This window comes from Electrophorus electricus, chromosome 4 (genome assembly GCF_013358815.1).
Source record: "Electrophorus electricus isolate fEleEle1 chromosome 4, fEleEle1.pri, whole genome shotgun sequence".
Taxonomy (NCBI): domain Eukaryota; kingdom Metazoa; phylum Chordata; class Actinopteri; order Gymnotiformes; family Gymnotidae; genus Electrophorus; species Electrophorus electricus.
Genome location: NC_049538.1, coordinates 8,197,286 through 8,225,048, shown reverse-complemented (window position 1 = coordinate 8,225,048; position 27,763 = coordinate 8,197,286). Strand labels below are relative to the sequence as shown.

At 50.5% G+C, this 27,763-nt stretch overlaps 1 protein-coding gene across 1 annotated transcript; it reads right to left on the bottom strand.

Moving 5' to 3' along the window:
- Positions 1–27,763, bottom strand: foxo6b (forkhead box O6 b). Its single transcript, XM_035525747.1, has 2 exons — positions 26,366–27,763; positions 1–3,965 (listed from the first exon to the last, which is right to left on the bottom strand). Exons 1-2 carry the CDS (start codon positions 26,858–26,860, stop codon positions 2,289–2,291), a joined length of 2,172 nt encoding a protein of 723 aa, XP_035381640.1. The 5' UTR covers positions 26,861–27,763; the 3' UTR covers positions 1–2,288.

The window sequence follows — 27,763 nt, the reverse complement described above, 5'->3', positions numbered from 1 at the left end:
TCTCTCTCTCTCTCTCTCTCTCTCTCTCTCTCTCTCTCTCTCTCTCTCTTCCTATCAGTTCATTTTTTCTCTCTGGCGTACTATTGCTCTCTTTTTCAACTCATTCACTTTCTAATCCGTCTCTCTCTGTCAGTCTATCGATCAGTCTCCTCCACTCAGCCCCTCCTCCTCGCTCTTCTGCTCTCTCCCTGTCTACTTTTCTCATATCATATCAGAACTGGAGTGAATTAGGAGGCCAGCGTCTGAGATCTGTCCACCCAGACTGACCCATCTGCATATAGGGATCGTGTTAAAAACAACTGCCAATGATTTTTTTTCTTTGTTTGTTTGTTTGTTTGTTTGTTTTTTTTTCCACAAGAAAATCACACAATTACATAACATCCATAATAAAGCAAAAGTAAGTTACGTCTGGGTGGCCGCACAGGACCTCGGCAACAGGAAGTCTCACTGGATGAGCACGGGATGCTGTGGCGTGGCGGTGTGATGTCACAATTCGAGCGGATGAATTGTGACATCACTGAATCGATGTTGTGCCGTGTTCTAAAATGGAACATAAACACAGATCATCACTCTTGGTGGGCACCTAATTACTTCCACTGTCTCCCCCGGTGTAATCACGCCACGAAGATGATATGATAGGAGCATGTGTGCAAAAGGAAGATAGCACCCATTTTCTATCTGCTGACTGTGATAATTAGCGTGCAATTCACCAGTGTAAACTCTAAAGACGGTGTAATGTGGCTATTCTCTGAAGAGGGTCTGACTGGGCTTGGGTATATAGTGTCACTTTCCGGCAGTGCTATCATCCCACGAGTCCAAATTATTTTACTACACAGAGTCACACTAAGTCATTAAAAGTTGTGTTCCCTAAATTCTAGATCTGATTTAAATTAGGATTGATAGTGCAAAGTTAATGAGGGATAGCGAGGCTTCAGGACTGATAAATCAGCTTCGATTATCTAAAGTAACGCTGCATAGTCTAACGATAACGCAATCCACAAAGGTAGCCAGATCGGAGCGTCTGCCTCCAAGTGCTCGTAGCTCACAGGCGGCTGCCACAGTGCGGTCGGCCGGAGGTGCGCGGGAGAGAGCTTCGCTCAGGAAGCGCGCTAGCCTCCGATCGTTCCTTATCTCATTATAAGGAAAGCTACATAAATCCACGGAATGGGGGAGAAAGGGGGAACGGTGAATATTTGCATTTCTGCTCTCTTGCTCCCTCGCTCTGCATCTGTCTGCCTCTCTCTCTTTCTCTCTCCCTCTCTCTTTTGCTTTTTCACATTCCCTCGCTTCAGTCCCCCCCCCCCTTGCTGCAGAGTGACTTTAATCATCACTTTAGCCAAAACACATTAAGCTGGTGTGTCTGGGGTACGAAAAAAAAAATTAAAAAGAAAGAAAGAAAACTAAAGAAAAAAAAAGCTCTCCGAGCATGAGTGTCGCATTCGATTTGCAGTGGTGATGCATAGCTGGTGCAGTACTTTAGAGATTAAACAGGATATGGTGAATATCAATGGAGCGGGACTGACTGATGACTCTCCCAGGCCCGTGACGGAGGGCCCGGCCGGTGGGCCTCTTCAAGACGAGCGATGCACAGTGACCCCAGGTGGAAGTCCCTCCCGCTACACGGAAACGCCGCCCACTCGCCCGCCCTCGCCCGTGATCTTTGAGATACACGTGCGTTCTCGACTCGCGCAGACGCACGCACCCAACACCTATACGTGAGCGCCGGACAGAGCAGACATCTACTTCTCTACCCTGCACTTGAATACAAAAGGGGGAAGGAGGGGCCACAATGCTAATTTTTCTTGTTCTGGAAGGATAACAGAGCCGTTTGCATACATTAAACCTGGGCCGGCGGACGCTGTGAATCACCGCGGCGCAGGGTAGCCGTTACCGCACCTGATCGAATGGAGATGGATGTAAAGTGCTTGAGAGCTTTTGACCAGGAGATGACAGCAATGGATCGAGAGCGAACCGAAGGACGGAGAGAAGGACGAGGACGGCACGCTGGGCCAGAAGGATGCTATCACACGAACCCACGGCAGAGAAACACAAAAAGAGGGAGGGAGGAAAGAGGAAGAGACGCAACTCCACGTCCCGACACAAACTGTAATCACACCAGCGACCGGACGGCCCTAAAGAGACGTCCTGTCTCCAGGGCGGAAGGAATTCCCGGTCGGATCGGTCCGGACCTGATCAGCTTCCCCCCTCGCCCCTCGCAAGGCTCCATGGGTGAAGTTTTCCTGTGAGTGTCTGTGTGAGTGTCCCCCTCCCATCCACACGCAACAGTTTTAGCCAGGCACCCAGCTCTGGGCGTTATGTGACTGTGGAGGTCCCGCAAACACCCCCATCCCCATCCCCAGACCGAGGCCCATGCCGACGCCCTGCGGCAGCGAACCGTCGTAGTTATAGTCCATTCCCTCGGCAGAGTCCATGAAGTCGTTGAGAAGGACGGACTCCACGTCGCAGTCCAAGCTGCTCTGATGGACCTCCATCTCCACCCCGGGCTGCTGCAGGCGGCCGCCGGGAGGCTGGTGGGGGCCGGGCTGGTGGCCGGCGTGGTAACTGGCACTCTGCGACGGGTGGTGGTGGTAGTAGCCGTGCCAGGGCTCCGTCATGCCCTGGTGGTTGTTGTGGGCACCCGGGTAGGGCTGGTGGCGCGGCTGAGGGGCGGAGGCCAGGCGGCAGGGGTCCTGGGGCACGTCCAGGGCGGCGGCGGGGTTGGGAGGCAGTGAGGTGGAGGGAAGGTGTGCGCGAGGGCCATACAGGCTGGAGGATTTGTGGTTGTACGGCTGCAGCATGTCCCCGTTGACGCCAGGGGACAGAGCCGGCTGTCTGGAGGTGGCGTGCGGCACGTGGCCGTGCATGTGGTTCGGATTCTGGCTGGGGTTGAGCTTGTGGCCGTGCTCGTGAGCTCGTCCGTAGTCGTGACCCGGGAGATGTTTGGGACCGTGGTTGTAGTCGAGGCTCGGGTGGTGCTTGCTGGCATTGTGGCTGCGGCGATGGCTGGGGTTCTGCTCGTGCACCGGCCCGTGTTCGCCGTGCAGGCTCGGCCTGGGGATGGCAGTCTGGCTCGGATTGTGAGCGCTGTTCTGATTGTGGCTGTGAGAGTGCACTCCACTACTGGGCCGGGGCAGCAGCCCGTGGGACGTCCCTCCTTGTCCCACCACCATGTCCTTGCCGCAGTACTGCGGCCCACCGGCTAACAGGCTCTCCAGAGCGTTGTTCTCTGAGTAAGCCCTCAGGGGGCGCTGGAAGCTGGTTGGCTTGTTTTCCTGGATGGTCTGCATAGGGGCGTGGAGGCGCAGCATGCCCATGGAAGGCTGACCATAGACGGTGCCACAGTACGACGTCTCCCCCTTCGGACCCGGGCCGTAATGGTAGCCGTTGCATTTAAGCTGCGGCGGCTGGGAGAAGCCCTCTTCCAGGCTGATGGCCCCTGTGAGGTCAGCCAGTTGAGGGAGCTCCACCGAAGGGCAGTGGCCCCCCGTGCCCAGGGCGGGCGACCGGGTGCTGGTGGGGCTCGGGTAGAGGCGGGGCGAAGCCGAGCAGGACAGCCCACCCTCCTCCGGCTCATCCGGCTCCGTTTCCGCCAGGATGGGTGACAGGCAGCCGCTCAGTGTGGATGCCGACGAGCTGGTCCTGGAGTGCAGGTCTGTCCAGGCATCGAACTCCTCGCCGCCCACCCCCAGGCCCGCCTTGCCGGCCGGGCTAGCATGCTCCGGTGACCCCTGCATGCCAGAGCCGGCCACAGGCCCGCGGCCCATCCCCACAGCTCTCTTGCGGCTGATCCGGCCTCGGCTCTTCAGGTAGCGAGTACCGTTGTCCATGGAGGCGGCACGCCGCCGCGGGCCCTTACCCATCTTCCCACCTTCTGGGTTCAGCATCCACCAGGAGCTCTTGCCCGTTCCCTCGTTCTGGACCCGGATGAATCGCGTGTGCAGGGACAGGTTGTGTCGGATGGAGTTCTGCACAGACAACCGAGGGTAAGAAAGACAAAAGTGGATTTGTAAAACATTTCATGGAAGGACACAACATAATTTATGCGTTTCAGTTTCCTGTCTAATCAGAGAGAATCAGACATATTGAAAACTTAAAATTCTAAGTTTCATCTGACACTTGATCTGAAGTAAAAATTTCTTGTCCTCCAGACATTTATCTTAGTTGCTGTTTTTGTTTAACAGTGCTGTGGAACTCTATTTGTCTTGATGTATTACAAATCTATTTCTCAGGTAAACACATACACTACATCAGCGTCCATTTATCCATTCTGCATCATTCAGCAGTGGTACTCAAAATGTTCGTTACTCGCCGCATCTCTGGACAAGAACGAAGACGAAACGAGCAAAAAATCATTCGGCGGCGGCTTATCATTCAGACCGAGCACCTGTTCTGCTACGGCCAGGCGCCGCGCGTGCTGCCCGCGTGGATCAATACAGCAGGCGCCCCCACCCCCGTCCCCGTGCCGTGCGCTCTCCCTCTCTGACTCACGCCCCAGACAGCCGAGCTGCACGCGCGCACGTGCGCACGTGCGCGCCCGCCGCATCCGGCACGTCGAGCCGTCGCCAAGGTTACCCAAATGAATCACACGTGGCAGCCCAATGGCAGACGCCCCTATCGATCGCAGCCGTGTGAGCTCGAAGGGGAAGCCAGAGCACAGAGGAAGAGGGAGAGCGGCGCGATTCTGGCACACTGACTGCGCTGGAAGAACACCAGAACAAAGAAAGCAGAAGAGGGGGGGTGCTAGGGGAACTATTTCCAATGCCAAGAAAAAGCATATTTACATCAGGACGTCAGACATGGCCCTTCATTTCTTGTAGCACAACAATAAATGGGGATTTATGAGAACAGAACGGCTGCTAATTTCTGAGAGGGAACTAGCGCGAGGTGACTCAGGGCAAGGTATAGACACACTCCATGTGATGCATCGAAGGCTAGTAAACCATATGCTGACCATTTTCTCAGCTAATGCATACAGTCCTGGGAAGACGTAGGGCACCGGTCCGGACTCAAGGGACGAGCTTTGTGGTTTTCTTCATGCTGACCGATCCACGATTCTTGACAAACATTCTGATGATTCTGATGAATCACATGCACACACGCAGGCCAATGGATAATCAAGCCCCAGTCAAAACCATGTAGGCCCAGCATGTCACATGGTAGGATCAATGCTCACCCAAGCACTTTTGCCATAGTGGAAGTCAAAAAATGGAAAGGTGTTGACGCATAACTGCCCTGTTACACTGACTCTGTTGCCCTGTTACACTGACTCTGTTGCTCTGTTACACTGACTCTGTTGCCTGTTACACTGACTCTGTTGCCTGTTACACTGACTCTGTTGCTCTGTTACACTGACTGTCACCCTGTTACACTGACTCTGTTGCTCTGTTACACTGACTCTGTTGCTCTGTTACACTGACTCTGTCACCCTGTTACACTGACTCTGTTGCCTGTTACACTGACTCTGTTGCTCTGTTACACTGACTGTCACCCTGTTACACTGACTCTGTTGCTCTGTTACACTGACTCTGTCACCCTGTTACACTGACTCTGTTGCTCTGTTACACTGACTGTCACCCTGTTACACTGACTCTGTTGCTCTGTTACACTGACTGTCACCCTGTAACACTGACTCTGTTGTAACCCTGGTGAATGGATGAAGTGATGGCTAGGCTACTGTATTCCCGCTCTCTAGCTGCTCACTGTATGTCTGTGCATATGCATATGCGGCCCTGTGCAAAATATGTGTGTGCGTGTGTGTGTGTCTGTGTCTGTGTATAAAATGGAGGCCAAATCCTCCGATCTGTTTTTCCCCATTGAGTGTTCTCAGCTCAGTAGGTTCATGTTTTAAACACTGTTCAGGGAGCTCAGCGCTCTCTCTCTCTCTGTCTCTGTCTCCTACATGCACACACACACACACACACACACACACACACACACACACACACACACACACACACACACACATACATACACACACCAGATCTGCACCAGGCTTGTGCCTTTGGCACAAGACCACTGACTACCTCTCTCTGAGTACCGAACCATCCTCTCCTTCATGGCCACTCCTCAATCGATCTGCCCTCGTATCAAGCTCTGGAATGGCTGTAGTGTACGGCATACAGAGCTCTTACCAAGGGTGCCGCCATCGCTGTGCTGACATACCTCTTTGTCCCGAAAGCCAGGCTGTACCGAATAACCACTACCCAGGTAAAAGCCGTCGGGGCCATGCCCTGAGTGTCCAAAGCCAAATATCAGCCCAGCTGAAGTTTGCTGAAGTCACCACAATCAATATTCAATTGCATTCATGCATATCTGGTAAGAAACTAAATCATTGTGTTTGATTTGTTCATTCCAAACACTGCCCCGAAAGCACACAGCATGGTAACTGCCTGCACCGAAAATAATACTGATCTACTTATTTATTACGGCCACGTGTTATTTATTTTCCCAAACATGCTGGTCAGATTAATCGATATCCGTACAAAAAACGTATATACAAACTATCAGTACAAAAAACTAGAGCTTCAACCATTAGAAACCACAAAAAAATGCTTGATGGGAAAACTGTAAGCCCAGTATGAATATGTCTTAATTAAACCGGTTACAGGCAGCTTCTGAACTCATATTGACAGATATGAGTTTACCAGTTCATCTGCAATGCCAGAATGATATTACTGAAATGAAATCTGAGATCTGAAATCTGAGATCTGTGGTGTATACTCGAACCATCTGGCCCATGTGTTGACAGAAAATATTATAGTCCTGGGTTACTTTGCTGGAGTGGACATTAATGCAAAGGAATATAGTTTTATGGCTTAATATTTGACTTGGTTGGTAATATATGCCATTTTATAAACTGCAAGTGAATGTCAGAGTGAATGTTGAAGACCCCACTCTTGAACATCCACAATTAATTATTATGAAAAATGGAGATAAATCCTGTGTGTGTTATTATTGAAAGGATGCCAAATCAGAACTTGTGCTGCTGTTTTGTGATTATAATGAACTCCTTGGTTTACCTGGTTAGAAAAGTGATAGATGCAATTGTGTTCTACAGTCCAAATCTAATCCAAACGGTTTGAGTGCAGTGTGTGCCATCACCATCAAGAACTTCCAACCTTCCCCCAACCAGTGAATGAGCACTGATCCCAGACCAGTTTAGAAGTGTGAATTTAACAGAAGAAGCACATGCGAAGGTGTCAGGTTTGGTAGTTTGCCTGTGTTTTGAGCAGCTCTGCATGAGCTAAGCGTGCCATCAAGCACCTGATAAACATCTGTTTATCACTCCCTTTCACACTTGCAGCATGGCTGGCGTGTTTTTCAATCACCTACCCTCAGATAGGAAAACAAACCCATCCAACATGGAGGGAAAAAGCAAGGTAGCAGCCGCGTCGCCGGCCGTCCCGCTTCCACGCCGCATAATTGCTTGTCAAGCACGTCCGCGGGCCCATGCTCAGCCCTCTCCCTCCCCTACAGCTCTCGTTCGGAGAAAGAAGGCCCTTGTTTTCCGTAGTGATTCCGAAAACCATTAGGGCTCATATTAGTAAATGGACATCAGGCACTCAGGTGAGGCAATTATCCCAGCGAGATGGCGCGCCGAGCTGGAGACCGACTCCGAAGCCTGCTGATCTCTAAGAGCTCGTCTGCTCTTCACCCCCCCCACCCCCCCCACCCCACCCCACCCCCGACCCCCAGTGGACCACCCCCTCCCTGTGCCTCTCTCTCCTTCCGGCAGTGCTGTAGGGCTCAATTCTCCAGCGTGCTCCAACAGGGCAGGAAAGAAAGGATTGAAAAAACCTTCCCGCTTTGACTCTGCTCCTTTTCAAAAGTGGGCCGAAATTGGATAAGCGCAGCGGTATTTATGTTCTCCCCCCCCCCCCGGGAAGGCACTGTTCTGTTGCCACGGTGGCAGTTCGGATGAACGGGGCCCCGTGCTGGCGTAATGGCCCCGGCCACAGGCCACTGAGGCAACGGGCGAGCGGGGTTGGTTCAATCAGAGGGGAACAGAGCGGCGGCAGGCACAGAAAGCAGACAAACCACGTGTCCCGAGTAAAGAAAAAAAACAACAACAACAAAAAAAAACGCCCTGCGCCACGCGATTGTGCGATCGGCACCCCGGCAGCTCCACCTGCGGTTGCCGCGGAGGGTAACCATGACGACCATGCTAAACGGCAGGGAGAAGAGCGAGAAGTGAAGGAGGGAGGTTACGGAGAGAGGGGTAAAGAAGAGGCAGATGTCGTTTGATGCTGTAGATAACTCCAAACAGGCTTTCATCTCTGACTGTCAGATGACTCGCGCCAACTTGCAGGGGAGCTTCAATCATCGGCAGAGGCAATCGCCACGAGAACTGTCTCTGAGGACCGGTGATTATCAAGTTGGGTATAAGCCGCGTGACTCTCTGTGTGACTGCCCCTAGCCTGCCAGGGTGTGCGACGGACACCCGCGTTGAGTGGGCCCGGCGCCGTCGAAATCCCCCGCAACATGAGTCGACAAATTAGCTTGTTCCAACGCTCCACGCCTTCAGCGTGATTAAACCTGAACTCGGGGGACGGCAGGGAGCCGCTGAGACGGCCTCGCCTCCACCCGTGCCGAGCCCTGCGCCTGTGTGACACAGCTGCGAGGACGGGCGTCGGCGCTGGACTTGTGCACCCGCGCTCTTAAAAAGCCCGGCTGCTCGCGTTAAGTCTGGCTCGCGCGGCGGGAGCACGGCTTGCGGAGAGATTCTGGAGACCGGCCCAGACGCCACGCGGCTCTCGCGTGAGTCAGCGGCTGGAGGGGCCCCTCCCGCTCCTGCTCACGCCTGCGCAGGCACGCACGCTCCTGCTCACCTGACACGCGCGCGTGCACGCCCCATGCACTCCCCGAGAAATCTGGCAATCACCCTTAATCCCACTCCAGCCAGGCTAATCTCTGAGAATCCAGGGCTAATCCTGGTTAAATCTGCCTGTTCCTCGCCTGGGTGTCACCCCTGGTACTGCTGTGATGCATTGGGGATTGAAGGGATCATATGGTACCTGGGCTGGGGGTAAAAGCCGAAGATGATGATGGCCACAATGACTGTCGCAGGTCTATTACATCATCAAAAACAGGACTTCTAAATGTGATTCTTACACACTGTTGCACTCCACAGGTTTTAAAATGTATCTTGAAAGGGACTCGCTACATTATCAAGATGGAGAAACTTTTGTCAGAAACATAAGGCGTATGAACCTCTCCTGGCCTGAGGGACTGGCCCACAACCATTGTAGCTCCTCTCCGCCTTGCGTTTTCGGCCAGTCACGCCTACGCCAAGTCATCAAAAGGCTTGTTTTACATGGAAAGTCCTGTTTTTTACAGCTAACCAATCAAACTGAACACCACCATAAAGGCATCACACTTAACGTAACGCAGCGGTCAGACGGTGGTGTGATTAAGCTTCCCGCAGACATACGACTCGTGAGGCATTTTGTTGTTTATGCAGTCCATTAAAAAAAGAATTAGAAAAATGCTAGTTTATAGAAGGTAACAAGAAATATGGTGTGCTTTGAAAGGAGTCTGTAACAGACACAATCCCACTGGATGGCACATGTGTCCCAAGGCAGATTGTGACACATTGACCCCTTTGGCATTCGTCCCCAGATTCACATAGAAGATCTGAGCAGTACCACTGTGTTTTATTTATTCCATCAAACACACCAAAATTGAATTCATGGATACAACTGGATTAGCAAGTTGTATGTATGTGACAAATAAACCAAACTTGAAACTTGAAACTTGAAGTTGTGAGCTAAACAGGGTTATAAGCTCTGTTCTTAAGGCAATTACAGAAGAAACTGTTGGAAAACTCAGAGGGTGAGCAAAGAAGATCTGTTCATGCATTTTTTATGTAAAACATACAGCACTAAGATCTCATTACAAGTACAGTTAGAATACATGCCATTCAGGCATCGTTATAGCAGCTGATGTGGCCTTGGCAAAAAGGCGACAACAAGCGTGTCCACGAAGTGAAGTCGAGAGTGGCTGAAGAATCATCTACCTTCCCGGCACATACACGAGACCTGGAGGACAGTACGCGCCAGCTTTAGCCTCAGTGAAGGAGGTGAAAACGGTGATGATCGCTTGTAGGCTTGCCAGAGCGGACACGACATCACAGTCATTTGCAATGTTTTTCGATTCAGGCATGCTGGAAGGGAAGTGATTGCTGAGCCTGGGAGGTCTCTTATTGATGTCCCTATGTATTATGCATGGAAAGCAATGTGTGACTGGATGGTTCTGGATTCCGGTAAACGGCCCCGAAGAGCATCGCGCCTGGCTTTCTGCTTCGCGTGTCTAAGGCACGCTCTAATTTTACGGAGGACTCTCCGTGGAGCGTCGATGGCAGCCCTCTGTTCTCGTGTTCCGCAGCAGCGTTCCGGTCTGGAACGTTCCTTTTCCAAGCGTACCGGGGATTGTTCCGTGGAGCGTGCTTGGGAGCTGGCAGGACTGGGAAAAGCGCGCAGCCCCGCGCGGCCATTATTTATTAATCCCTCTCACGCAGCCAGTAGTCATTATGTACGGCCCTGTCAATGGGCATCTCTCTCTCTCTCCGCCGCGCAGTTATTTGATAATAAGCTCAAGCGGGGAGAGAGAGAGAGAGAGAGAGAGGGAGAGAGAGAGAGAGAGAGAGAGAGAGAGAGAGGGAGGGAGAGAGAGATCAGTCTCCTGCAGGCGGGGAGAGTTAAAATGAGAGCCCTGTGTGGGAAAGGGGGCTCGTCTGCTAAGCCTGTCTGGAGGCAATCGATGGAAATTAGCCAACACTAAAGATGCACTTCCTGTGAATGATGTCACGGGCGGCGCTTGTCTGTTTGAGGGGAAATAAAGAACTAGCAGCCGCGCAAATTAATGCGGGGGGAAACGTAGGGTGGCAGCGATTTAAAGTGGGGGTGGGGGTGGGGGGTCTGGAAGGAGAGGACGCAAGGAGAAAAGTGTCACGAAAAGAAAACGGTGAGCCAACTCAAGTACGCTAAGTACACGGTAATGAATCTGTAAGACACATGCTCCCAGTGCTCCTTCACTCATACACACATGTACATGTGCGTGCGCGCGCACACACTCTGAACATGTCCAACAGGATATATGGCTCCTTAGTTAATTGGAGATTACATCTCATGGACAGGGAGTGCCGTGTCCGTTCTACATATGCATGATAGCTGAAGCATGAGTGTTTCGCCAACTGTTTGCCTTGTGCTATCCAGGACGGAGTCCCCGCACTGCAGGGCTGTACACATGTCCAAGACTGCAAAAGACGAACGCAATAAGCTGAAAGTTTAATCCTACATTTTCAAGGTTAGTAAGTAATGGTTAAGATTTGATCATTTTTATAATATATGACTCTTCTAAGAATAAATAAAAAACACATGACTTTTGAAAACTTTCTTTGGAAGCACAGAGATAGAAACAATATCTGGTGTATCTGCAATCCCTGCAAACACTGCAGTCAAAGTGTTACACCACTCAGGTCTAAGTCTGGAGTGTGTAAAGATTTCACATCCAGTGTATATGGGAAACGCAGGTCCCACTATCGGGTCCACAAGTCCATCATGTCTGGTAGTATTGCAGTGCACAGCCCTTTAAAAGAGGTGCAGCCATTAAGAATATGTACAAATGCTGGGAAGAGAACCACACAAGTTTGGGACGTGGATAGATGGGTACCACAGCTGAAGATCGTATGTAGTGGAAAGAACCTGCAAGTGTGTTTTCACACAGAGAATAAGGACCTCCTCACTGATAGTGGAATTAGTATCTGGCACCAGCTTTAGTACCTTGGCCAGCTTTCTCTGGAGTTTTAAGCCAGACCAGTTATACAGCTACTGGACTCTTTGGATCTCCAATAAAATATGTCTTGACGTGCCAGACTATAGCTTGTGAGATGTTCCGTTGAGGCCCACTGCGGCCTCCACAAATACAGATGAATCTGTGATCGTGCCATCAGTGAACTCCTCTGACTCCTGACTGGTTGAAGATCATGATAACCCTGTGCTTTTTCTTCTGCAAAGATCATTCAGGCCTGGCCAGTCAGACCACACACCAGATCCATGGGCCATCCGACTTCCAACCGGAGCTTGTCCACTTCCTCGTATGCAGGTGGGAAATTAGGGCGCCATGCACACGCACAAACTGATCATCTTCTCACACACACACACACACACACACACACACACACACACACAAACATTCCATGTTCATTTTCCTACTGTACTAGTTTTTTCTATTTCTGCCTCTGACTACCATAGGTTACCACTACGAACTCCCACTGTTAGACCCATCTATGATGGTAATAACCATTATTACAGATGAAAATTGCTGAAAATTGGAAAATGTGATAAACGCCCCCTCAGACTACCAGCTATTCTTCAAACCTTGAAAATACGACGGAGACAGCAAAGCTCTCGCTCAGCAAGCCTTTTTCTCCCCCTCACTCTCCGCCGAGGCGAGACATCACCCCCAGGGGAACCAGAAAGACAGGAGAGGCCACAGCGTGTGAAGCTCCAGCCCAACCTAAGAAAGGCAGCCTGGGCAGGAGGAAGGCAGCCCGGGGGCCTGGAGGCCCAGGGGCCCAGGGGCCCAGGGGCCCCAGGGCCAAGGCATGGGACTAGGCTGCTAGTGAGCTCCATCCCCCTTGGGCTGTGCTCTAATTGGAGCTGGAGCTGCTGGCCAAGCCGAGCCTCCCTCCCAGTGAGAGGGAGAGCCTGGGGACGAGATCCAGAGACGGACAGGGCTGGGCCGGGTGTGGGGGGGGGGGGGTGTACGGCAAGGAGGGGGAGGTTTAAAAATAGCCCCGGCAGATTAAGGAGCATCTGAGAGCGGAGCGGGGGATCGGAAAATCCGACCCGCATGCCAGAGCCGACCGTGAGGGCACGGAGACCAACCTGCTCGGCCCGAGCGGCAGGGTGGAGCCCAGCTTGGCTGGCCCCCTCGGGCACGTGTGGGACCAGGTGCTCCCGGGCACCATCGCCTACACCAAAACCACAGAGCTTAGCCCAGAGCCAAGCCGAGAAGCAGCCCCTACCTGAACCCCTGCTCCCCACGCACAGGGGGGTCTCCTCCTGACTCTCTCTTCCTGCCTATACTTATTCTATTGTACACGATATAAAACCACACCATGCTCACACAAAACGCTGCAATTAAGTGTCATTAGACTGTAATGAAATAGCTGTCGCCAATCCCCCTCAAACGCTCCGCTAGCCTGTTCTGTTTGTGCTCTCCTCCAAACCAGTGAGTGAAAAGACGGTGACACACTGACTATCATTTTCTGCACAAAGTCGTCCTCTGTCCTAGGCGGAGCATGCACAATTAATTAGTAAATCATTAATTAAGTCACGCTTCGATTCTTTCAGTTTAAGGGCGTGGAGCGGGTTGATCACTTTAATCAAGAGCAAACAGATGAGGAAGCGCAGTCGCATGACTCTTAATTAAACGGCGGCTAGACTGATGTGTTTTAGAACATACTTTACGACTGGTTCCGAGCCCATCGGGAAGGACAAAGGCTGTTTTGTGTACAAATGCGTGCAGAGCTTTTCGTGGGATTTTCTTTAGATGCTGAGCGGCACAGTCAAGCATACGATAAAAGAATGTCTGTATTGCTCACACTCCCCTTTATAATCACATATAGCACACAAAGACGTGCTGTGACACACACACGCACGCACGCCCGCACATGCACGCACGCACACACGCACACACTTGTGCTCTGTTAGCCTGGCACATAGGGCCCGCTCATTACAACAATGCCAAGCTACCAGTTGCTAAGGAGACCTGTGGGAGAGGGAGGGTTCCTGTTGCTATGGCAGCAAGCCTGCTTCCTGCCAACTGTCTTTCCCCATGAGACCTGACCGTAGTAAGCAGAGAAAAGGAGCGAGAGAACGAAAGGAAGATAGAGGGGAGAGCGGAGGAGAGAGAGAATGGGTGGGGGGAGGTTGTAAGAGGGGGTTATGGGTAAGAGATGTTGAAAGAGAAAGAGTTTATAAAAGAAGGTGGCAAGGAGGGGTGGAGGAGGGGTGGAGGAGGGGTGTTAGATAGACCAAATGAGGAGGCGGGGGGGGGGGGGGGGGGGAGACAGAGCAGGAGAGAGAGTACGCGCTGTGAAAACTGATGGAGGTGCGGGAGAGTGAAGGAGTGGGACCGGGTAATGCTAGGAGCCGCTCCCAGCGAGGGAGACACCTCGGGGCGGCCGCCTGACGCCCCAACAACATGGCCGCTCTCTGCCCCCCTCAGCACAGCCCAGAAGCAGCCCGCGCGGGTGTGCTGGTCTCTCGTAACCACAACGTCCCCCAGGGTCCTGTAGCGAGACCACAACTCTCTATCGGAAGGACGAACGGAAACACTGCGGAGCTTCGTTTGGCGTTATTGCGTGTCACGGCACCGGGTTTGAGGCTCGGCGTCAGCGCGTGACGCCGTGCCGCGTTTTCCGCTGGTGAGCGCACGGAGCGGCCGGAGCGCGGACAGGAGAGGCGAGCACGATGACATTTTCAGCATGAGAGAATGCTGGGAGGCCCATCGCAATAACTGCAACTCGGTGTCAACGCTGTTCTTTGGAAATAATAGACTAGAGAGGAAAACAGAGAGTGAGGGAGGGAGGAGAGAGAAAGAGGTGGAGAGAGAGCGAGAGAGAGAGAGAGAGAGGGTTGGATCAAGACATGGCATTGATCACGCACTGGGGACGGCACACGGAGTAGGGTCACATGAGGAGAGAGAGAGGGAGAGACAGACAGAGAGAGAGAGGGAGAGACAGAGAGCGTGAAAGAGAGCTTCTACTGTCTCAAGTTTAAATGGGATTTTTGGCTCCAATGTGATCAGAATTGGTTCCGTCCTGTGGTGCTCCTCTCCCTGTGTGACGCGCCTTATTGGTTACAGCTCTTTTGTCACAACAGTTTAAAGGAGAGATGGGGAGGAGGAGTACTGACACACATGCTGCACAAACACGTCTGGGCCGATAAACTGGGCTTTTTGGGGCGGGGGGTGGGGGGGGCGGGGAGAATGAGATAATGGTGCATCAAAAGGTTTCTATCCCTGTCACCCAAAAACGCACAAACACACTCGTGCACATGCACACTCAGAAGCACCCGCATTTTGCTGTTTTGCCATCTCTGCATATGTCATGACTGTTGAGGGGCCTCAAAGGATGCGTCTCTCTCTCTCTTTCTCTCTCTCTCTCTTTCTCTCTCTCTCTCTCTCTCTCTCTCTCCTGCGTGTCTGTTTCTCATTCGGAGGGAATGTGGCGTCTGTCTCGTTCTCACAGAGTCGGCCCTGCTGCTGTACGGCTCATCTGCTCTCATTCAGCCACATACACACACACACACACAAACGTGCGCACGCATGCATACACGCACACACACACACACACACACGAACACATATATTCAAACATTCCAAGACGCTGGGTTTATTGACTTATTCATGCACGGGTTTATTTCAGGGGCAGAATGCACTGTCTGCCTGTCTCAAACACTCCAGACATTCCCCCCCACACACACACACCCCTGTAGAGAACTGAGGGTTTAGAGTTCATTTGGGGTCTTTCAGGGCTCATTCCTCATTCTCCACGATACGTCTTCTTTTAGTTCAACTATCCTCTCTCTCTCTCTCTCTCTCTCTCTCTTCTTTTTTTCATTCTGATCTCTCCTTCTGTCATTTTTTTACCATTTTCCCCTAACTTGTTCCCTCCTCATCTCTTTCTTTAATACACGCATTTTTCTATCATTCTCTCTCTCTCTCTCTCTCTCTCTCTCTCTCTCTCTCTCTCTCTCTCTCTCTCTCAAGTCTGCATTCTGGAGAAAAAGAGAAGGTAGGCCCACATTTCCTGGAACAAAGACAGCCCAATTAAGTCAGTTTGAGTTAGGGTCCGCACGGCAGACTAAGATGGGGACAGAGAGAGGTAAAGGGGGAGACAGAGAGACAGGAGTATGGAGAGAGAGAGAGAGAGAGAGAGAGAGAGAGAAGTGTAACAAAAAAGAAACGGAGGAAGACGAGAGGGAGGCGAGACGGAGAGGAGCTGGATTGACTTTGTAGCGGAAGAGAGGCGACTGGTTGTGTTTTCTTCCCCTACCTCCTCGATGGGAGACCTATGAAATATTAATAACTGCTCCAGCCATCCACTTCACAGGCCCATGCTAAAACTTAGTGTCTAATGAGACACTGCTCATGAATTGCTAATGAGGATGCTGGAATGTGTGTTTGGGGTGTGTGCACGCGCGTGTGTGTGCATGTGTGTGCTTGTGTGTGATGCGTGTGTGTGTGTGTGGTGGGGGAGGGGTCATTCGGGTGCACGAGAGGGGTGGGGTTCAGTGGAATGCAAAGTCTTTGAGAACTTCTAGAGAACGTCATTAAAAAGCCGCTCCTCGTCGCTTTCAAAACACAGGGAATTTGCGCAAGTTCCTCTCTTGCACAAGACCCGCGTCCTCGACATGCTAGCCCTGTGCGCATTTGCAGACACACTCACACACAGCCCAGGCCTGCGGTGTCACACCATTACGAATGTTAGCTGTAAAATCCTGCGCTTGAATGCAGAGCTCCCAGACAGCATGGAGACCCACGCAGCTCCAGAGGGGCCTTATTTAGTGTCACATATTTAATGTTCACTGGAGACGTGTCCCTCGACGGATCATCTCCGTGTCCACGCACGGAGGAGGACAGAGGCCGCACGCGGATCACGGCTGAGTTATCCCGGGTTAGCCTATTTGGGCTGCCACCGGAGCCAAACTGAGGCCAAGGGTGCTGTGGGTGGGGCTCCCAGGGGAGGGGCCAGCACACGAGAGAGGAAACAGAATGGTTGCCAGAGTGAGCGTGACTCCCTCACCAACTTCACATCCTCCAGAATCTCCATGAGTGTGTTTGTGTGTCTGTGTGTGTGAGAGAGAGAGAGAGACTCAAAGATTCAATGCGATTTGTCACGTTACATGAATCTGTGTTTCAAATTTGCACAGTAGTGGCGTAATTGGAACATACAGTAGAGCAGCGTGCGGGAGGCGTGTGCTTGCTCATGCATATGCACGAGGCTGGCTTAATGTCAGCGCAGTTTTACCCATGTGCAGGGGATGCATATGGGGCACCGAAACTCTACACACACCGCATGTCGGAGAGAGTCGGAGAGTCAGAAGGGCAGATAGAAAGAGAGAATGTGTGTGTGTATGTCTGTTTGTATGTGTGTGTGTGTGTATGTCTGTTTGTGTGTGTGTATGTCTGTTTGTGTGTGTGTATGGTATCAGGAACTGCCTCTCTAGATGTGTGTGTGTGTTTGTGTGTCAGTAACAGTCTTTACGCCTGAGCGGTGCTGTCAGTGGGCATCACTCAGCTGAGCCACAGCGGGCGGAGCACATCATTAACAGAGACGAGAGAGAGAGAGAGAGAGAGAGAGAAAGATGCAGAGAGATAGAGAGAGAGAGACTCTAATACCCAGAGCACAGATAGGGCTGCTCACTGAGCTTAGTCATGCAGTCCCAGGCTGCCAGCGACACCACCCTGCCCCCTCTGACACCACCCTCCTGGCTCTGCCACCACCCTGCCCCCTCTGACACCACCCCTCTGTCCTGCCACTCCCAACGCTCGCTCTCCGGCCCTTCCTGATTGCCGCTTGTCACGTCCGAATCCCTCAGATGATGCTGTGGCCATTAACCTCACAACTGCTCACTTGACTCTGTTCTCTCCTGTAGGAGACCAAAGCAGCAGGTGGGGGCTTCAGGCACAACACCACACTCCACCAAACTGGTTTGCTGTCTGATCAATATACCATCTGTATTTGAATAATTTCTAATTTTAAATAATCACTATCTCTTTATTATAAATAATCAGTGATGGTTTTCCATGGTCAACCAACATTAAAAATTCTAATTTCATAACCCAAATTTACTCCTTTGCTTTGTAATATGTATAAATGCTATATGATTTCTAAATGAAATATGAAATGAATATGCCTTTAAATGTGAGGTTTTCTTGTTCTTGCTATATGTAACCAGTTCAACTACTCTACCCTTTGCTTACTGGGCCTGTCAGCCATGGCGGTTCTGCCAGTATTTAACACACACGTTAACGCAGCTTCTAAACTCTCTGATCTAATGGCAAACCATCAAAGAGCAGAAAGGTCCTTAATAGAATCCCAGATTTGATGTAGTTCAAATTTAGGGGAAAGCGGCAAATCAATGGGGACAATGATGCGACCAATTAAAATGGAGAAGGAGCTCAACTAGGCAGAGAAAGAGAGAGTGATAGCGAGAGACAGCAAGAGAGAGAGAGAGAGAAAGAGAGTGATAGAGAGAGAGAGGGAGACTGTTCACTTTCTGCAGTTATCATGACAACACTCAGACTGAAAAAGTGAAAAGGATAGACAGAACGAGAGAGAGAGAGGGAGAGAGAGGGAGAGAGAGGCGCAGGGTTCGTTCGAGGCTGTGTATGGTGTCTGTGAGTCACATGGGTAGCGTACTAAACACACCGTGGCCGGCATCCTGACCCATTTTTATCAAACTGACACACAGATCTACCACACGCAGCTGCCTTGTTATGCTTCAAGCCTCGTCTGTTTCAGAATCGCTTCCTTCCATACCATGCCCACAAACATACACGCATGCACGCACACACACCACACAAATAATGCCTCATAACGCAGTGCTGTGTTACCATGTAACCACAAAAGAAATTTATTTAGAATCTATATATAACTTAATTTTTTCTCAGTATACAGTATAATATATCCTGTATGGATCTTGCTGTGCAGGGTTTATGCAGAAATTGCTCAAAATGTTATAGTTTCAACCACTGTAATGAAATATTACATCTAAACCTTATATTTGCCAGCGACTTCAATGAGCAGGAATGGTTTGTCTAATGTAACATCAGCCTTGCAGTAGATAAGTCTATATGCACCAGAAAAATAGAAAAAGAGACCTAAAGGCCTAACATCTGGTGCACACGGCAAACATCTGGACCGGTTAGGGAGAGACGTCTGTTTGGATCAGCACAACTGCATCTCACGACAGCGACAGTAAAGGGTGCGTTTCTGGTCTCAGCGGTAGAGGGGTCGGAGCAGTAGATGGGTAGTAGTGGTCATAGCAGTAGAGTGGTAGTAGTGGTCATAGCAGTAGAGGGGTAGTAGTGGTCATAGCAGTAGGGGGTAGTAGTGGTCGTAGCAGTAGAGGGGTAGTAGTGGTTGGAGCAGTAGAGTGGTAGTAGTGGTCATAGCAGTAGAGGGGTAGTAGTGGTAGCAGTAGGGGGTAGTAGTGGTCATAGCAGTAGAGTGGTAGTAGTGGTCATAGCAGTAGGGGGTAGTAGTGGTCGTAGCAGTAGGGGGTAGTAGTGGTCATAGCAGTAGAGTGGTAGTGGTCATAGCAGTAGGGGGTAGTAGTGGTCGTAGCAGTAGAGTGGTAGTGGTCATAGCAGTAGAGGGGTAGTAGTGGTCGTAGCAGTAGGGGGTAGTAGTGGTCATAGCAGTAGAGGGGTAGTAGTGGTAGCAGTAGGGGGGTAGTAGTGGTCATAGCAGTAGAGTGGTAGTAGTGGTCATAGCAGCAGGGGGGTAGTAGTGGTCGTAGCAGTAGAGGGGTAATAGTGGTAGTAGCAGTAGAGTGGTAGTAGTGGTCGGAGCAGTAGATGGGTAGTAGTGGTCATAGCAGTAGAGGGGTAGTAGTGGTCGGAGCAGTATGGGGGTAGTAGTGGTAGCAGTAGGGGGGTAGTAGTGGTCGGAGCAGTAGAGGGGTAGTAGTGGTAGAAGTAGGGGGGTAGTAGTGGTCGGAGCAGTATGGGGGTAGTAGCGGTCGGAGCAGTAGAGGGGTAGTAGTGGTAGCAGTAGGGGGGTAGTAGTGGTCGGAGCAGTATGGGGGTAGTAGTGGTCGGAGCAGTAGAGGGGTAGTAGTGGTAGCAGTAGGGGGTAGTAGTGGTCGGAGCAGTAGAGTGGTAGTAGTGGTAGTAGCAGTAGGGGGGTAGTAGTGGTAGTAGTAGAGGGGTAATAGTGGTAGTAGCAGTAGAGTGGTAGTAGTGGTCGGAGCAGTAGATGGGTAGTAGTGGTCATAGCAGTAGAGGGGTAGTAGTGGTCGGAGCAGTATGGGGGTAGTAGTGGTAGCAGTAGGGGGGTAGTAGCGGTCGGAGCAGTAGAGGGGTAGTAGTGGTAGCAGTAGGGGGGTAGTAGTGGTCGGAGCAGTAGAGGGGTAGTAGTGGTAGCAGTAGGGGGGTAGTAGTGGTCGGAGCAGTATGGGGGTAGTAGCGGTCGGAGCAGTAGAGGGGTAGTAGTGGTAGCAGTATGGGGGTAGTAGTGGTCGGAGCAGTAGAGTGGTAGTAGTGGTAGTAGCAGTAGGGGGGTAGTAGTGGTAGTAGTAGAGGGGTAATAGTGGTAGTAGCAGTAGAGTGGTAGTAGTGGTCGGAGCAGTAGATGGGTAGTAGTGGTCATAGCAGTAGAGGGGTAGTAGTGGTCGGAGCAGTATGGGGGTAGTAGTGGTAGCAGTAGGGGGGTAGTAGTGGTCGGAGCAGTAGAGGGGTAGTAGTGGTAGCAGTAGGGGGGTAGTAGTGGTCGGAGCAGTATGGGGTAGTAGTGGTCGGAGCAGTAGAGGGGTAGTAGTGGTAGCAGTAGGGGGGTAGTAGTGGTCGGAGCAGTAGATGGGTAGTAGTGGTCATAGCAGTAGGGGGGTAGTAGTGGTCGGAGCAGTTGAGGGGTAGTAGTGGTCGTAGCAGTAGAGTGGTAGTAGTGGTCATAGCAGTAGAGGGGTAGTAGTGGTAGTAGCAGTAGAGTGGTAGTAGTGGTCGGAGCAGTAGATGGGTAGTAGTGGTCATAGCAGTAGGGGGTAGTAGTGGTCGTAGCAGTAGGGGGGTAGTAGTGGTCATAGCAGTAGGGGGGTAGTAGTGGTCATAGCAGTAGGGGGTAGTAGTGGTCGTAGCAGTAGGGGGGTAGTAGTGGTCATAGCAGTAGGGGGGTAGTAGTGGTCACAGTGGCAGAGGGGTAGTAGTGGTAGTAGTAGTAGAGGGGTAGTAGTGGTAGTAGTAGAGGGGTACTAGTGGTAGTAGTAGAGGGGTACTAGTGGTAGTAGCAGTAGAGTGGTAGTAGTGGTAGTAGCAGTAGGGGGTTAGTAGTGGTAGTAGTAGATGGGTAGTAGTAGTAGTAGTAGTAGTAGTAGTAGAGGGATACTAGTGGTAGTTGTAGAGGGGTAGTAGTGGTAGTAGTAGTAGAGGGGTAGTAGTGTTAGTAGCATTAGAGGGTAATAGTGGTAGTAGTAACAATAGGGTAGTAGTGGTCGCAGTGTCAGAGGGGTAGTTCAATCCCCCGCCCTCCCATTAGAAGTCATACCCTCCCATTAGAAGTTCAGCCAGCGCTGGAGTGGGTAAAGGCCTTCTGAAGTGTGAGTCTCTACCTGGACGACTGAGCTTTCTGCTCAGTCAATACCTTGGAAAGTGCAAAAACACAGTGTGTGCACAGTGAGCAGAGTGAGAGAACTAGGAATGTGTGTGGGTATGTGCACGTGTGGGGCGTTCAAGTGCAGGACATTGGTGTGTTAGTCCATGTGTGTGCGTGTGTGTGTGTGTGTGTATTTGAGAGAGAGAGTTAGGCATCATGGCTGTAATTACTGTGGAATCAGAGTGAGATCTGCACCACCGTGATAATGAGTCTCGTCTGAATTATTAACTAGACCTCCATCCCCTGGACAAGCAGTCCCATCGGGCCTGGCACACACACACACATACACACACACACGCACACACACACACACATACACACACACACACACAGCCACACAAATGCACACACACATATAAACAACACGTGCTTGACAGCTAGATGTGTGTAGAAAAAAACACATAACAAACCACTGCAGCTACGAAGTACCATAAAAGGAACAGGAAGTCCAATAAAATGGGAACAGGAAATACTATAGAACAGGAAGATCTTCTCAGGTTGAAACAGAAACTATAAACTATGTTTATATTTATCACCCAAACATGCATGTGCCCTCTTTAGTTCAGCATAACTCAGATCTGAGTTCTCTCAGTGAGTTCTGGGCCTACAGTGAGACGAGGAATTGGGGCCTGAGTCCAAAACCGACCCCTCCTCCCTCCTCCCCCTCGGTCTGGGAGAGAGGGGGCCTCTCGCCCTGCCGACTTGCACGCGCACGGTGGATTTTCCACCTCTTTCCCTCAGCAGCTACCATTCTCCCCACTTCCCTCCACAACTCCGAATTCCCCTGTCCGAGAAAAGAATTAATAAATGAATGAATCTGCCCTGGAGCAGTGTAAAGTAAGCAGACACGGACAGTGCCTTTCCGTCCCGTCCCGTGTAAGTGTGCTCTCAGACAGGCTGGACTTCTGCAAGAGGCGCTCCGGGCGGGAGGCCATGGGTTTCCTGCAGAAAGCCGAGGCATAGTAATGGACAAGACGTCTGCGCTCTTCCTCATCTACTCCTCATCCTCCCCATGCGGCTTCCGAAGCATGACCTTTTTTTTTTCTTTTTTTTTTGTCTCCAAGCAGGAAAGACCACACCCCCCACGCCTGATCAAAATACCCGGCATCCCAGCGAATCTGGCTGAGCATGGAGCTCCCCACTCTCCTCTACCATGCCTCTATGTGGGTGACACTGGTGGCAATCTGACAAGCTGCGAGTTCCGGACTTCCCTGGCATGGAGCCACCCTGCCCTTCGCAGCACGGGAACACCCGTCTGAGAGCCCCCCGCTCTGGCTCCCTCACGCCTATCACGAATCCCCACCTCCGGAATGTCCTTTCTCACTGTTTTTTTTTAATATTGTGTGCCGCAGGCAAATACAGGTCTCCTATGGCTTGGCCTGTCGTTCATTCTCACAGTCCAATACTGTCCACAAAGGAGATCAATACTGCAGCACGTTAAAGTGCGCACGATATACTGGCCACTGTTCAGCCTCGGCCCTCACGTGACCGCTGACTCCCACAGCCTGCCACAAGTGGCCGTGATAGAACCCCACATGGCTCAGTGTTTAAGTACGCTTGGAGTTTTGGTCGAAAGGGCTTCCGAACCACAAAGGCATTGCTCCACTGGCTTCTCTTCCCTTTGTTTTCATTACACATGTTCTGAGCTGTGCCGAGGGCCCCTCTCCACACTCCTCAACTTCGTCACCTTCCGCGCATCACCGCATGCGCCAGTGTCCGCAACTCGTAGGCCACAGGCCAAAACCCGCAGCGGCGCTTCCCACGTGCAGCGATTACCTCCATCGCTCCCTCAAGGGCTTTTACGGGGGGCTCTCCCCCAATCCCCCTCCCCTCAGATTATGTGTGACCAAGCGAACAGGACGAGGAAACGCAATCGGGCCTGGGGAAGAGCGAGAATGCGAATACTAAGGTGGTGCGATCCAGGAAGAGGCATGTCTTACAGACACACAGGGGGAATGTTGTGGCGGTGGCAGACACAGTAAGTCTACAGACTGGGCAGAGACATACCAGGCCCTCAGTAAGTCTACAGACTGGACAGAGACGTACCAGGCCCTCAGTAAATCTACAGACTGGACAGAGATATACGAGGCCCTCAGTAAATCCACAGACTAGGACAGAGAAGTACCAGGCCCTCAGTAAGTCTACAGACTGGACAGAGACATACCAAGCCCTCAGTAAATCTACAGACTGGACAGAGATATACCAGGCCCTCAGTAAATCCACAGACTAGGACAGAGACGTACCAGGCCCTCAGTAAGTCTACAGACTGGACAGAGACATACCAGACTCCACAGACTGGTAAGTCTGGACAGAGACGTACCAGGCCCTCAGTAAGTCTGCAGACTGGTCATAAATCAGGCACTCAGACACCCCGAGTGTGACTCTGTATCCCACTCTCCCTCAAATACCTGAAAGTACCGCAACCATCCGTTCACTTGGATCTACAGATCTCCTAACTTTATGGTCATAACCCTCAACTTTGTGACTGCTGATTGCCAGTGTGTTAGGCTCTGCCCTGGACTGCCCTACCAACACACTAAGGCCATAATCTGAGCTTTCCCGTAAAACAGCGGTATTAATAGTGGCTATCCGGCGCTTTGGGCTACGACCAACGGTCTGAGTGTCTGAGCCAGGCTGGGCAAGAGGCACGGTGCCTGGGGGCAGAGTTTGTGCTACCAGCTCTCAGATTACACAAGACTGCTTCTAATCTCTCACTCACTCTCTCTCTCACTTTCTTTCTCACACACACACTCTCCCTCAAATTGTATCTGCTTTTGCTGTGCTTTAGCCCACCACTCATTTAATTTCATCAACAACTTGCCAATGTTTCTACCATGATGGTTTTGTGAGTGTGCGTGTGTGTGTGTTTGTGTGCATATGGCATGTGTTCAGCTTTCAGAAAGAGAGTTAAGCATTTTGGAAAGTGAGATTATTATTATATGTGCGTGCAAGTTTACATTAGGGAAATTGAAATTGAACCGTGAGTGTGTGTATGTGTGTATCTGTAATGCGTAAGGTCTGTGTGTGTGATCATAAGCGCGCATGTGTCAGAATTAAAAGCGCATTAAAAGCCTATGCCAACTGTTCCAGGGCCAATGTGTGTGTGAGAGCAGGGGCCTGTTTTCCACAACTTTATTTTGATTGAATCAAGTTGTTTTTCGCTCTCTTCGCACCCTGCCAACCAATCAAAACCCTTGCCTCACTGCAAAGCTCCATGGGAGCATGTGAGAGACAAACAGCTGGGGATCCCTAGGCAGCAGAAACGAGTCCAGAAGAATTAAGATCGATTTAAAATCCAGTTTAGGACTATGATTTTAAGTTTAGTATAGCCTAACTTCATCCTGGGGCAATATAACAGTCTAGTTGTGATAAACATCCCATCTAGTGATTTTAAATTCAGATAGTGACATAACTGTTGCAAACCATTATAAACAAGAATGGTGATTCATTATTGAACCTAATAGCAAAGGGATTCCATTAAATAAGCATTCCTATAGACCAACCCGTCCAGTGCAAACCATCAGGCCCAGAGCTGTATTCACAACATCCTAGAAGAAAGCTCATATTCAGACAAGATTTGTGATCTTACACCTCTGTGTATCTATTTCTAAAAATAATAAGTTTCCAATGTTTTGGGCAATATTACTTAAGAGCTTTAAATGTACTCTCAAATAATACAGCCTACAATAAAATCTATCTTACTTAGCCTTTTCAGGTACTGATGATATTCCATATATAAAGAAGAGTGTCATAAACACAAGAATTGAGTGAATTACTATATAACAAATCCACATAGCCAAAAAGGTCTGCATGTGAAAATATCTGAGTAAATACAGCTAAACCGCATTCATCTGTGTTTGGAAAAGAACAGCTGCCTTATCATTGAATTGCACCATTCATACGCTTCCAAATAATTGCTGGACATCTAAATATTTTGCTCAAATGAGACAAGTCATTCACACAGATGAAAAAAAAATAGTTTGAACAACTCATTGGCAATATAATAATAATAAATGATAAATGCAAGAGAGAGAACGAGAGAGTTCCCTTGTGTACTGTATTACGAGCACGAGCCAGCTACAATCTGAAAAATCTAAACTAATTAAATGCTTATGAAAGTATGCCATAGGCTACTGTGCGCGAAAAAACACAAGTATTAACCGTTTCAGTGTTACATCATTTGCATTTAGCTTTTGCCATATGTTGCGGTTTATTTTTGCCATTTCAGTTGTCTCACTCTAGGCCTATTACTCTTCAGTTTCTGTAACGTTTCGAACACAATTTAATATCGTGCCCATGTCTCGCGCGCGCGCGCGCTCAGACACGTCAGGACAGAGAGTCAGAGAGGATGGGAGGCGCAGGCGGAAGGTGGTAAGTGGGAGGGGGGTCTTTTTTCCAGACCAGACAAGCGGCTTGACTATATGCGACTATGGAGCCTGACGCATGGCCAGGTTGAGCGGACTCACTTATGTCCCCCAGTTGACCTGTGACCCCCCCCACCCCACCCCACCACCACCACCACGACCACCTACCACAGTGGGTTACCCGGGTGCGAACGGCAAGAGTGTTCTAAGCGTCAACATATATACAGTTTAATCAGCACAAATGCGTCGGTGCTCCATAATCTCCGAGAAAAGCGGAAAAACTGGGTGGATTGTCTTTCTCTCAATTCTGCACACATGCACGCTAAGACGTCCCAGCGCAATGAACCCAGTGAACTCTCCGCCCCCACGTACTGTTCACCATTCATCTCGCTGGAAATACTGAGGGAAGCGTTATGGTACGAAGCATCATTTTCAGTGTAATGTAGTGCACCCAGTGTCAATGGAGGACACAATAGGAATTTACTACTAGTAGCCCGTTGTGTTGTCTTTATGTAGTCGCGGCGAACGTCCGTGTGTGAAGCTGCGCAAATCCCTCACATGATATACTAGTAACACATGAAAATGTATAATAAAACTGATTATTTCACCACTGTACCTTCCAGCCCGCGGAACTATTGCTGTCCCCTTTATCCTTGAAATATGGCACAAAGCGGACCATCCAGTCATAAATCTGGGATAACGTGAGGCGCTTTTCGGGGGTGCTCTCGATAGCACGCGTGATGAGATCCGCGTAGGACTGATTGCCCCACGCGTTCCGTCGCGAGGACTTGGATTTCCGCAACTGTCCGGCCACATCAAGCGCGGCGCCCGACATGCACGCGGGGGCAGCTGCAATAGGGGCAGGGGCGCCGGCTGGATGCTTCAGCTCAGTCGGCGCGCCTCCACTTCTCTCGCCCCGGCAGGCTGGCACGTTGTACGGCTCCACTTTCACGGATACCAGGGGCAGACCGCAGTTTTCCTCTTCTCCCCCTGTAAAATCGTCCGGACACGGCAGTGGCCAAGTGCAGGACCGCGGGCGGCTGTGCGGCTCGTAATCCGTCTCGAGTTCAACCTGATGCGCTTCCATTCCGTTGTTCTCCATCATCAACATTTGGACTGCTTTAGAGACGGGCAAGGTCAAAAAAAAAAAAAAAAACACACACACAAAATGCGACTGTAAATCCAACGGTGATCTTAAGACGATGTGCCTGTTTTATTGTCTGTTGTGAAGTCTTTCAAACCTTAAAACAAAAAAAACAATAAGCCCGTACCAAAACCGCCAGGAGCCGTGAAGAGACTGGTCATTCTGTATGAGTCGTCTGCGATATCAAAACCAAGCACCCGAGGGTAACCAATGCATCACTATTGGCAATAGTCTTTCTTCCATGTTACTAAACAATTTAGTCACACGCAACTGAGTGTCCATAGGGCTGGGGTGCTTGAATCACACACCCATTACCGCGCCATGCCAAATTCAAAACCACATCAGAACCTTTGAAATGTTGGGTCCCTTTAATCGCTCGGTCGCAGCAACAGTTGATTGCTCTGACAGACTGTTTGACAGACAGCCTGGCTGGCAAAAGCTCGTAAATGTATCTCCTCGAGCTCCAGAAAGAGAGCGAAATCAATTGACTCTCTCTGGAGCCTGCCCTCAGTTTCCGTTGTGTGGAGGTCTCCGTCTTTTTCTGCAGATTTGTAATCAGATTCACACGCAAGCGCTCACGCGAACAGTCGCAACTGATAGTACACACAAGCGCAATTAGCGCCTCAAAATAGGGTTGCGTGAATCTTTAACGGAGCCGCAAAATTCCAAACGAGTGTTTTCTTCCCTTTTTTCGAAAAACGAGCGATGCTTTTTGATGAACGAGAAATCTTTTTCCGTCAAATTAATATTCCAGATTGATATTTTTTTACACGTATTCATCCATGTCTCCAAGTTGCCGATGACGAGACGGGTCGTAGCGCTGGATAAATGCTGCTAGCAGATAATTGGACAATGCTCGAATCAAGTCAC

What these genes read in the sequence shown, in the direction of transcription:
- foxo6b (XM_035525747.1), bottom strand. Translation starts at nt 26,860, where the DNA reads ATGTTGATGATGGAGAACAACGGAATGGAAGCGCATCAGGTTGAACTC. An exon ending in ATAGTTCCGCGGGCTGGAAG is followed by an intron (nt 3,966 to 26,365) that starts GTACAGTGGTGA and finishes TTGTCTGTGCAG; the next exon opens with AACTCCATCCGACACAACCT.